This window comes from Cotesia glomerata, linkage group LG7 (assembly GCF_020080835.1).
Source record: "Cotesia glomerata isolate CgM1 linkage group LG7, MPM_Cglom_v2.3, whole genome shotgun sequence".
Classification (NCBI taxonomy): Eukaryota; Metazoa; Arthropoda; class Insecta; order Hymenoptera; family Braconidae; genus Cotesia; species Cotesia glomerata.
In genome coordinates this window covers 26,834,195-26,847,148 of record NC_058164.1, presented here as the reverse complement: position 1 = coordinate 26,847,148, position 12,954 = coordinate 26,834,195, and the positions used below count along the sequence as shown (strand labels likewise).

Here is a 12,954-nt window from a genome sequence, read left to right as displayed (position 1 = left end):
ATATATACAATATTAATTAACTCTTAATAATTATCCAACAGACAGCTATATTAATTAATCATCTATAACATATTTTATTTTTTTATTATTAATCGGGTATACGGGTAGTGTCAGATGGCCGGAAAATTTAACGTCAATCTTCTCTTTGAATTATATGACATATGGTCAATATTCCTGCTAATAATATATTTATTATATTTATAAAATAAAATCAATTTAATTTTTAATTTAGTTGAATTTAAAAATAAAAAAAAAAGTGATTAAGTTGTTAGAAAGAAATATCTAAAGACCTATTGATGGTATAGTAAATTTTGTCGAAAAGTGTGTCACGACTTGACAATTGTTGGGTCTGAAAGTTAAAATTTCACGGTTAGCTACTGTTTGAAAAACTCAACACACAGTTAATTTATTTATATTGTCACTAAATATATACCTACTCTGTATACTTCTGACTCTGATTCTGGGTTTTAAAGCTTTAAATAATTTAAATATACGTACAGATATATATTTATATTAATGTTGACCTATTGAAATAAATCGGTAAATATATGTTATAAACGGCATAAGTCCAAGTCCAGTATTTAGATAATATTATTGTAGAAAAGGTCAAAAGTTTATTCTCTAATACTCTCAACCGCGATAATTATCCATTCGTTCTGGAACTCTCACGCTTTGATATTATAGATTTTAAAATCAATTCAATTATTATTACTGTTGTTTATTTTTTTGTAATTACAAATTTACATTTAAATATTTTTAACAACAATTAATCAGTTTCATCAATATCAGGAACAGAGGTCAGTATGAGGCTGCACCTTGATATACTTTTAATTTTAGAATCTTTTGGTGCACCAATAATCCGATTTGTGCGGCACTCAACTCCATAATGCTCTCCTGCTCGAGATGATAATTTTTCTATAGTAGGAATCGTTTTACAACACAAATTATCATCTGAACACTAAAGTCCAAAAGATTATAAACATTTTAATAGACATATATAAAAGCAGTTTAATAAATAAATTCTTTTCATATTAAATATTATATAAGTATACCTCTTGGTACAACTTTATGCAGTTTTCACCAACAGTTAATGCGATTACAAAACAACATACACCAATTATTTTAAACAAGGAAGTTTTCATTGTTATTTGATAAAAAAAAATTAAATCCAAGTAACACTGACACTGGTTTAATCGATACTAATTACAAATACGTTACATATTCAATGTTTATAAATATCATATCTTATCAGACATTATTCATATATAAATAAATAACTTATAGAGTTTACTTTCTTAAAAGTTTTAATACTTTTTAATATTTTTACTGTCGTTTGATATTGTATACAAGACTAAAAACAGCTGCACGATGAAAAATAACATTAAATATTTTAATAATACTCAATAAAATAAATTTAAAAATAATAACAACAGTATAGAGTAATTTTTCAAAAAATTTTCATAAATAATTTGATAGTGATAACCCAGTTGTTCATAATCTGTTTACATTGCCATACATATTTTAAGATTTATTTATCGTTTTTTTTTTTTTTTTTTTTTTTTTTTTTTTTTGTAAATATTCAATCTTACCAAAAAATATTTATAACAATATTTCTCAGCCTCAAATTCGAAATAATCTATTTTTGCAAGCGCAAATCCAAACTAATAAATAAAAAATGTGTTTACAGATTTTATTTATTTTTTCACATAAATAATTTATACACAGATACATATACTCATCCACTTAAATATATAAACATTTAAAAATTTAACAAATAAATGCTTCCTCTAACCTACTCCAGTACTAACACACATTATTGACAACTATATATATATATATTTTTTTTTTTTGTATTATTGATATTTATAACCATAGATTAAATATATTTGTTTTACCAACGGACATTTATACTTAAATAAATATAAAATATTACTTGTGATATGTTTAAGCTGGAGTGATAATTAACATTTAATATTTAAAATGTGTGTGTTCTAATTTGATTTAGTTGAAAACTGTTTAATGGAAACTGGGAGTTAGAGATTGAGATTGATGGTTTAATAGCATAAATGAAGCTGTCATGCCCACCTGGAACAAATAATTGTTTATAAAATCGATTCACGCGTAACATAAGTGACTACTATTTAACAAGTTTGTCAATTGAATCAATCCGTAATTGTTTGCGCTTTTCAAGTCCATATATGTATAAACCATTTAAACTTATGTTAAGTTAATTAGAATATTTGATTTGAGAGTTATGTAATAAAATATATTGTAAGGAAAATGAGTAGTACTTACCTAACACTTGTAGTTCTAGTTTGACTGAGACTGGGGTGTCGTTTAACCGGGGGTGTATAGACTTTTCTTCGGCAACAACACCACCAGCCCCCGCAAGCTGCTGCAAGAAAGCTCTCACGAAAGTGTTTCGACATGAATCCATACACTATTGGATTGATACAGCTAAATATAAAATAATATTTAAATTATTAAAATAATTAAAATAATAGAGATAATTGAATATTTAATTAAATAATTAACTTGGGTAATGAGTTATCGATTATTTAATTAAAGAGGAATTAAGGGATTAAAAGGTTTTGAAAATAAAGCAAAACTCGACGCCGGTGGGGATTAGCGGGATGACGGAGATAGAAAGATAATACCTGTTGAAGTAGGCCATCAACTGAAATGCGGTATTCATGTGCTTTATAGGGCCATGTTTAACCCGCGGAAGGTACTCGTACGCTGTAAGAACGTTGTCAATTAACAGTGGGCTCCAGCAGATTGCAAACAGGACTACCACAGCTACCAGCATCTTTACCACCTAAATAAATAATTTATTATTCACAATCATAAATTTTTTAAATTAATATAAAAAAATTTACCACCAGTATTATCGATTTATATTTCAACTCTGTCATTTAAATTATCCACTCTGGGTTCAGATTATCTCGTTAAATTATCGAGTTTCTTATCTAATAATAAAAACCAACTAATATTTCTTTAAGAAAACTCAATATAGATAATGCAATAATTCAAAATAATTAACATTGAAATGTTTTTAGGAAAAAAATAAAAAAAAAAAAAAAAAAAAAAACAAAACCTGTTTAATGGTCCTGGATTCACCCTCAGTTCTGGTACTTCCACGCTTGGTTCTAGATCGCCGTGAGCTTTCTCGTCCCCTGTCTGTCATAAGAATACACTCTCCATTATTTGAGGGTATCGTTGGACTCAATCTGTAAAAATATCACAGTCAGTAAAAAAGCACATTCGTCTCCTCGAAACTACTCCAATACTAAAAAAAAATCTAAAGAATTTATTCAGAGAAACGAAAAAAATTTATACTATTCAAATAATATCGGATTGAGGTTTTTGAGGGGGAAAAAAAAAAATATACAAATATATGTTACAAGGATGACGATAAAATTTAGTATATATAGGCTTATAGGAGTATTGGTGGTGCATGTTTACCGACCCTATATGCTACCAACGCAAATTTATTTAATCTCGAGTGGCTTTTCATGTTATCTGTTGATCATATGTTCAAAATACGGTAATCCTTATAACAGCACCTATCCCTATTTCTCTCTTCCTCTCTTCCTCTATTCCCCTATTTCTCTCCCTATCTCTATTGCTAATTTATTAGTAAATGTATATACGGGTATTGCCTACGAATTATCATCATTGTCTACTAGATTACTCAGCACAATTGTTTACATTACACTTTATCTATATTTTATGCACTTACCAATTCTAATAAACTTTACAGCAATTGACTTGTTATAGATACACCCAATAAATTTATCATAAATAAACTTTTGTTTTTTTTTTTTTTAGATCAACAATTATTTCAATTTTATAATCAAGTGTTAAATTTATAAAATTTGTCTATGTCAAAAATTGTTTATTATTACCGGGTGTAATTTTTTGAATTGCCAATAAAATAAAAAATATTAAGGTCAAAGAGCTCAACCGATTTACTAGTGATATAGTTAACTTTTATAACCGGTAAAACGCGGGATTTAAGACTATTATCCTGAATAAAGTTTACCATAATATCAGCAGCACATATATTACATTATTACTTGTATATAAATCATATTTATAAGTCTAAAAGAAAAATCAAGAGATCTAAATCATTTGTGATTTTTTTTTCCCAGATAGTCTTTATTGTCTATCGGAAAAGTTTGAAAAGCTAATCCACTTAGTGAAAAAAAAAAAAAAAAACTAATTCCTTACTCTGTTAAATTTATTAGCTTGTCTATCTGATAGAGTATATGGGGGTATAAAATATCATGTAGATATGTGGTAAATATGGTTTATACTGAGGTGTCAGACAGAGTGTATATTATATCTTTTATATTTATTGAATATAAGATAGTAAAAATAATAAATACTGACGCAGATCTGGACGTCATGTGATATCTTCGGTTCATAACGCGCCAAATTTCCCAGCATATAGCGGTGTAGCAAAACCCCATAACCGCGAGGGGAATCACCAACACTAACAGGAGCATGTAAAGCTCGTGTATCCGCCAGAGGAGTTTAGAATCCGAGTCACGTACGCACCAAAAAGACGGAACCCGAACTCCCACTGGCTTATGAATCTAACAACATTTTAATTACAAATTATTAAAAATTAATAATAATTATTATTATTATAATATAGAATATTTACATACTTGAGTAAGTGTTATTGGAATGGCCAAAAAAAATGATGCGGTCCAAGTGGCAATGACAATCCGTCTTGCTTGGCTGATGGTGCAAGTGTATTGAGCTCTCATCGGATGTACTATTGCGTAATATCTGACAAAAAGGAATTGCCATTGATTAAAAATAACAATAATAATATCAAGATCAAGTATAAAATTGAGATGCTTGATATATAACCTGGATTCCAATTTGATAATGATTTATATAACTCATAAAGGCCTAACAATTGGGATCTAGGGATAGTCAAAAGTTTAAACCTTTTCGGTGTATGCTTTATATTATCTATCTTTATAGTACGATTGGGAGTAAATAAATTTATAAAAAAAAAAAGATATTTACTGTGTTATATCTTACTCTAGGGTTAAATTTTTCTACCAATCAAAAATCCGACATTTTATAACGAAATACCGAGATCAATTTCATTTTTTTATATCTACAGTAAACATTCATTTTTGATAATATAAAAAATTAAAAAAAAAAAAGACACAGGATTAAAAGATTGAATAAAGTTTAGATAGATTTTTAAAAAATAAAAAAATTAAAATGCGCCGGACGTTTGGATCGAAATGAATTCTCTGGGGTGTTAGGTACTGTGGGTGGTATACCTGGTGCACTCGTGTCACCAACCAACTCATGAATATAAATTGACAACTTGTACACACTTTATTCACACGTTGAATTTTGGATCATCGGTGACAACAGCTCACTTTGGTTTATCCCAGATTGTCAATACATGTACAATTGATTTGAATGAGCAATGATAAATTAGTATATTTCTAACCTAGGGCAGGAAAATGAGAAATGTCTCAGATTACATGTAATTGTTGACTGAGGCGAAGCCGAGGTCGACAAACATATGATCTGAGACTTTCTTATTTCCTGCCCGTGGTGAGAATACTATGTTTCTCCTCGACGGAGTAGAGGCGGAAAGCGGCATTTTCATTTAGCACAGCGGGCGGAAAATTGACGCTTTCCACCCGGAGGGGAGAAAAATTTATTTTTTATTTACCTTTCAATAGACATTGCAGTGAGTGTAAGAACTGAAGATATTGCAGCGACACTTTGAACATAGTGTACTGATTTGCAGATAAATGCTCCCATAGTCCAAGTAAAAGAAAATAATTTGGCTATCTATAAATAAATAATAATAGTTATTATTATTATTAATTAAAGCGACATAAATGGTCATGTCAACAATTTGTAATTACAAGTGCCTTAAAGGGTTTACATTAACACGTACACTGAATTTAATTGCGTATTTATTGGTTTGTATTATAGATTGAGAGGCGAGTATATATATATAATACCATTATTAGACCAGAAAATTATCATCGATTACCGTAAATTCTCTAATATACATAATATATTTATCAATTACACTTGACCTGTTATTAATTAATGTTATTAATGCGGTTATAGTTAAATAAATTTAAATTTAAATTTAGAATGTTGAATTAAAGGGATGAAAAGAAGGAGAAGAAAAATTTAATTATTTAGGAAGAATATGGGTTATAATAAAATAACGGGCGATGTACCTGGGATGAATTCAAATAGCGGATTGTGGAGGGCTGTCTGCTCGTCGTCGTCAATTGTGAGCACCAGAGAGACGGTTATTAAGTTAAAATACGTCAAGACGCTCGTTACTCGGTTTATTAACTATCTAACGAACGGATAAATTCTATCTAATGATTACTATTTACAGAATCTAATGCTTCTGATAATTATTTTATTAAAAAAAACGAAAAAAAAAATAATAATAATAATAATAATATGATACTTAATATTCAATTAAAATAAGTACAATAGTAATATTTATTACCAACCGGTTGAGTTAAGGCAGTAATAGTATTTAGATTCATCTCGATTGATACGCATCAAATATCAAATATTATTAATTCTGATATTGTGATCGAGTATATCGGCATTGAATAGGATTGTTAATCCGACCCTTTTGTAATTCTAAATCCCTCTTGATCTATTGAGTTGGGTTGGGATTTTTTAATCAACGCCACGGACGGTGAATTAACGCAAAGATATATGATTTTATTATTACCCTCGAAAATTCAACGATCGATTTTGTGAGCAGATGAAACAGGAAAGAACAAAACTTTTACTTTTATTGTCGCGGATAGTTTCAGAAAATGAGTAATTTTTTTCAAAGTAGATACTTTGTTCTATTCATCTAACATACAAAGGCTTTGAGGTGGAAGTGATTCGCAAATATTTTTCCTCAGCACTGCAAAGATAGACAAGACACCAAACATCTATATAATATTCCAACTCGGGAATTTGAAAATGAATCAATTTGTTTTATGGCAAATCACATTTTTTTTTTTTTTTTTCTCAACAATTTTTATACAAGCTCATTTTTGCATATTGAAATTTCACGAGTCTTATTAAATTTTTATTCTTAAATTTATATTAAAAAATTTTTATGAATTACCAGAAGCTTTCATTATTTTTATTAAAAAAATTCATCCTTTCATTTTAAAACCAGTCAGTTAAAATTTTTCAACACAAACAATATCAATTAAGCTAAAAGAATATTTTCAATTAGTAAAAAAAAAGAAAAAACCTGAGACATTCAAGATTAAAAGTTTCAATTAAATTTTAGAAAAACAAAGAGATTTAATTTAAATCTCCTTGTAGGTATAAACGCGCATCAATCTTTAATACATATATTTTATAAAGTTTAAAAAATAAAAAAGTAAAGTAATATATATCGAATTTCAGATTGTACATAACATATATTCCTGGTCTTGTAGTTCTTTTGTCTTTTGCCGTTTCGGAAAATTGGAAACAAACTTTAAAAGTAAAAACTAATTGGAATACTGTCTAGGTCAATTCGGGGTATATATATATATATATATGAAACCTGATGGAATCCAATTTAAGTAAAATTATTCACTTGGAAACGTGTCACGCAGGCACCGATTTAAAATTAATTATTTTAAAAGTATATATAGTAAAAATGATAATGATAATAATAAAAATGTTAAATTCCAGTGGAATAATAATAGCCGACGGCGGCATTAAATCGTCTAATAATATCTTCTGAATGTACTCTTTTAATGCACCTAATGTAATCATGCATATACATTGCATTAAGAATATCAAGATGAAGATGTTTTAGTTTAATAAACGTTTTAAAACATTTACGCATTCGTTCAATCGACACCCATTATGTAAATATATATATATATATATATCGATATGTATAAACGTTTTCCGTTTTCTGTCAACACATGGTGACTCTGGTTTTCTGGTAATATTATTAATTTTAGACCTTGTGGATTTGGCACGGACTTGGACTTTATTTTCAGTCAGGTCTTTCCCCCTCTTACTTTATATACTTTATATATGTACTTAAATATCACACAAGTATACATAAAATACATGCAATTATTATTTTTTTTTTATTCTTTACCTTTACGGGTATGCAGAAAATAATTAAAATAAGATCCGCGGTGGCCAATCCACCGAGAAAAATATTTGTCGGTGTCGATGGTAGTGGACGTAATTTTGGGCATAATGTTGACGCTATTATAACTATATTTCCTATTAAAATCATTAATAATAATTATTATTATCATTGTTAATATAAAATATAAAAATATACTAACCAGTCAATCCAAGACAAAAGGTAATAGAGTAAATAACAAGTGCAGGAGCTAATTCCGACCAATCATAATAATTCCAGGACTCTTCAATATCATAATCCTCCCACATTTCCCCAGTCTCATTTGTATCGTTCATTTTTAATACAGAGAGGAATAATATAGTCGGTTTATAATTAAATAAACTCGAGTAAACTAACTCTCGAATTTTGATTAGTAGAGTAACAATGCCGGTAATGAGGACTTGTTTCTGATAATCCCCATTTCAATCTGTAACAATACCAACCTACTTTTTAATAATTTACAACAGTATAATAATCCTTTTTCGATAATTAAAATTGCCAACGGCAACTAGACACTAAACCCATTTATATATAAAACAGTTGTTATTTTTTTTTTTTATTATTAAAATAAAAGTAAAAGGTAGTGTAAAAGTGTAAAAGTGATTTAAATCAAGTAATAAAATAAATTGTGTAAAAAATAAGTAACAACATAGTTTAGATCAGGATCAGGATCAGGTTTAATGGTTTTGTGGGTGGAGTGATAAACTAACGAGACACGATAGATATGGAACGTTATCGCTTATCAAGATATGCTAATAGGATCCTCGGGTCTCTGTCGTAATACATCATCAAGTTAAATAAAAAATTAAAAAATTTTTTATATCAATATTGATAAATGGTCAGTGTATATTTTATAATATAAAATATAAAAGGATAATTTTATTGGCAACAGGGTAATTTATAAGGTTAATTTGTCAGTAAGCATTCCAGGATGTCTCTATAGACATTTCAATTGAGATTATTGATAAAATTCATAGAAATAAAAGAGATGATTAATACCTACTTATTAAATTAGCCGATAGATAAACGATCAAGATGATAGAATGTGCAAGGATGCATTGATGTTTACAAGTTACAACAACCGTATAAGGAATTGACATGATGATGATTGCTCGAGATTATACTCGACATCAATAACGTCACTATAAACACATAAACGAATGAATAGTTTTCTATTCAATGTCTATATATATATATATATTAACATTGCAAAAGTAAAAAATATCTTTATTGCACTTTTGACTGTAGTGTTGTAATAATAACGTTTGTTTTTATACGATAATTTGTTTACATAATTAAGCAAAAAATAAAAAAGAATATAAAAAACTCGTTAACTCAGTTGGTCCAGTAGGTAATTAATTTAAAAATAGTAAAACATCTTCAGGGCCACTGGCATCAGGTGTTTCAAACTATCAACTATCAGCATTAGCGTCAGGATATTATAAATTGATATTTATCATATGTCTTCTCACTATTGACATTTGTTATTTTTCAATGTTATTATAAGTTAAATAATTACACCTTTCTTACCTGATATTTAATTTCATAGTACAAAAATATTGATTAATGTTATCAATAAACCGCAAGAGAGCAATTTTTATTTAAAAGTTATTAACAGAGAGGAAAAAAAAAAAAGAACTCTCAAGTATCCGATGAAAATAGAAGTTATTCGCGCGCGGGATGCCGCAACACTGAGTGAGTACCGGCGAACAATGAGGATGGTAGACGCGATGTGGTGTGGGCCAAACGCAGAGACTCAGAGCGAGTTGTCTCAATCAGAGTCTGCTCAATTCAATTATTCGATTAAAAGTTTATAAGAGAAAGAGAGAGGAACGCCAGTTATATGTTAAATATTTTATGGTTTACCTTTTACGGAGGTATAAGGTCATTAATTCTTTAAATCATTAAAAACAAGTTATATTATTTGTGAGAAGACATTTTTAGGCTGGATTCTATCATAAGTTAGAAAAATTCTCAAATTGTTTCGTTTCTATTTTTAACTTAATAAATCCGTGATTCACGATCCTCTTTCTTTAAATTTATTACACACAGATCGAGATATGTAAATACTTTGTTACAAAATTTATTATTTTTTTTTTTATTATTTAACTAGACCGAGTGGTAATTTATATCGTCTCAACGTTTTTAACATTATTACTGACGACCATTTCAATTCAACTAATAAATAAACTTTATTTTTATTTATTAAATTTTTTAATGGTTTTTTTTTCCTATTTTTATTGTTATCTAATAACTGATTGAAAGTTTCATATATTAGTTGATTGATGTCTGACCAAATAAAGGACTTTTCTACTACCCGTCTTATTCAATTTAATAAGAAAAAAATAACAATAAATTATAAATTTTGCATAATTTTCATTTGGGATGGCAATAATTAAAAATTATTGCATTAATAAATTTTAAAAATAAATAAAGTTTTAAAAGTCCTTGATAAGTACTTAACAAATCAATAACATCTACTACTATTAATTCATACAACAATAGAGTAATTTTCATCAATTGTGATATTGTCTTCAGTATTTCTCTTAACAAGTTTAACCGTTTCTAAGTATTGAATAACTTGTCGGCAACAGGAATTATATATAATAATTAAAGTATACTCATGTTCAGAACTCTGTTTATGAAAAATTCGACCCCAAAAACTGTTGATAAATCCTTGTTTCTTTTCAGTAATAATTTTACTTTTTAACTATCACTCATAAATTTGTATTATTAAATTAAAATAGTAGATTTTCTTAATCGCAAAATTCAATAAATCTATATCCTTTAGTTTTCTTCTTTTAAAATAAAATCTCTTTCATATCTTTATTATTGGCATATTTCCAAGATAATTATGACTAGATTATACGATGTGAATTATGCAAAGATAATATTTTATCGGTTTACACTGTTTATAAAATTTTTATTATTATTAAATAATAAATTGAATAAAATATTATTTAACTTTATACCTGGTAAACATAGAAAACATTTTGACATGTGTGTACCATAGTTAGGTAATAAGAGCTTTGAAAAAATAAAATTTTCAACACCAGATGGAGGCATATATATATATATAGCATTCTATCCCCAATCCATGAATATGCCAGTCATTCAATCAACCGCATCATCACATTGAGTACAATTGAATATTTTAAATCAAAGTTTAATAATTAAAAAAATAAAATAATAATAAAAATGGGTTTAGTACGTGGATTGGAGCATGATCGAAATTTCCAAACTGAATTAGCCAGTGCTGGAACAAAACTTGTGATTGTCGATTTTACAGCAACTTGGTAAGTTTAACTTAACCTCTCATTAAATTAATTAAAAAATTTAATTTTTTTTTGTGATAAATTAAAAAATTAAAATATAAAATATTCAGGTGTGGACCGTGTCAGAGAATAGCTCCAGCCTTTCAGCAGTTATCAACGAAATATCCGAATGCAGTATTTTTGAAAGTAGATGTTGATAAGTGCGCTGAGACAGCGGCTAGCCAGAATGTCAGCTCGATGCCAACATTTATATTTTATCGCAACCGGACTAAAATTGACATGTGCCAGGGTGCTAATGCAACCGAATTAGAGGCTAAAATAGTTGAACACTATGGAAGCGGTGGTGCTGGTGGTGCTGGTGATGATGATGACGACACTGAAGCTGTTGCTGGACATGTACGGAATACTAATAATTTATATTATAATATCATTGGCATGATTATTCTTGCATTATTTTTGTATTATTACAGACACAACAGTAATAATGATTATAATTACGATCTTTAAAAAATTTTTAATAAACAATAAATATCTAATATGTGTGGATTTTTATTTCTAATTTAATAAACAAACTATATTGTATTTTTTTAATTACAGATGGACTTATCCTCATTTATAATTAAGAGCCAATGTGAATGCTTGAATGAATCAGACGACCATAATCTAGAGCACGGTTTAACTGCCGAAGGTTCTGGTTATCTTGAAAGCGATTGCGACGAACAGTTGATTATTTCAATAACATTCAGACAAGCGGTCAAAATTCATTCATTGAAAATAAAAGCCCCAACTGATAAAGGCCCTAAAAATTTAAAGCTCTTCATCAACCAACCGAGGACTATTGATTTTGATATGGCTGATTCAAATACTTCAATACAAGATTTAACGTAAGTTTTATTTAAATAATTAATACCATTCAAAGTATTTTTCTTTTATATTTATAAAAATAAAGTTGGCTGACATTTCAAAATTTTTAGAAATTTTTTATTGAAAAAATTTTTTCAATTAAACAATTAAAAAAAAAATTGAAAAACTACAAGTGCAATTTTTTAAAAATATCTTTTTAATTGTAATTTAATTAATAAAAAAAAATCAAAAATTTTTGGACTGCATCTGCTAACTATATTTATAATATTTTTTATGCAGGTTAACACCTAAAGATCTCGAAGAAGGGTCTCCAGTACCACTGCGTTATGTTAAATTCCAAAATGTAATGAATTTACAGATATTTATTAAAGATAATCAAGGTGGTTGTGAAACAACCCAAATAAATCATTTAGCAATTTACGGTTCACCGATTGTGACAACAAATATGGGAGATTTCAAGCGTGTAGCCGGAAAGAAAGGAGAAAGCCATTGATCATCATAAATGTATTTTAATTTTTTTTTTTATAAATTATCCGTTTCGTCAATAATATCATCACAATTATTAAATTTACTAAATTTTTTAGTTACAATTAGTTGAAACAAAAAAAAAAAAAAAATTCATTCTTTGTTGCATTTTAATATTAATTA

General features: G+C 27.9%; 2 protein-coding genes and 1 long non-coding RNA gene across 4 annotated transcripts; 1 reads left to right on the top strand and 2 right to left on the bottom strand.

Moving 5' to 3' along the window:
• Positions 1–702: 702 nt before the first annotated feature.
• On the bottom strand, positions 703–1,428 carry LOC123269063. Its single transcript, XR_006510348.1, has 2 exons — positions 1,053–1,428; positions 703–958 (listed from the first exon to the last, which is right to left on the bottom strand). It is a non-coding gene; the product is annotated as an uncharacterized LOC123269063 (long non-coding RNA).
• A 248-nt stretch (positions 1,429–1,676) lies between these two features.
• Positions 1,677–9,876, bottom strand: LOC123269062 (pyroglutamylated RF-amide peptide receptor-like). 2 transcript variants are annotated; one of them, XM_044734560.1, is made up of 11 exons: positions 9,698–9,876; positions 9,171–9,309; positions 8,331–8,594; positions 8,135–8,265; positions 5,717–5,838; positions 4,677–4,800; positions 4,396–4,601; positions 3,098–3,230; positions 2,658–2,818; positions 2,296–2,457; positions 1,677–2,085 (listed from the first exon to the last, which is right to left on the bottom strand). In XM_044734560.1, exons 3-11 carry the CDS (start codon positions 8,461–8,463, stop codon positions 2,076–2,078), a joined length of 1,182 nt encoding a protein of 393 aa, XP_044590495.1. In that variant the 5' UTR covers positions 8,464–8,594; positions 9,171–9,309; positions 9,698–9,876; the 3' UTR covers positions 1,677–2,075. The 2 variants fall into 2 exon arrangements, with proteins under 2 accessions (XP_044590495.1, XP_044590496.1); XM_044734561.1 differs by lacking the exon at positions 9,171–9,309.
• Positions 9,877–11,264: 1,388 nt separating this feature from the next.
• Positions 11,265–12,954, top strand: LOC123269946 (thioredoxin-like protein 1). Its single transcript, XM_044735892.1, has 4 exons — positions 11,265–11,463; positions 11,553–11,838; positions 12,040–12,326; positions 12,586–12,954. The coding sequence occupies exons 1-4, from the start codon at positions 11,366–11,368 to the stop codon at positions 12,797–12,799; spliced, it is 885 nt and encodes a 294-aa protein (XP_044591827.1). The 5' UTR covers positions 11,265–11,365; the 3' UTR covers positions 12,800–12,954.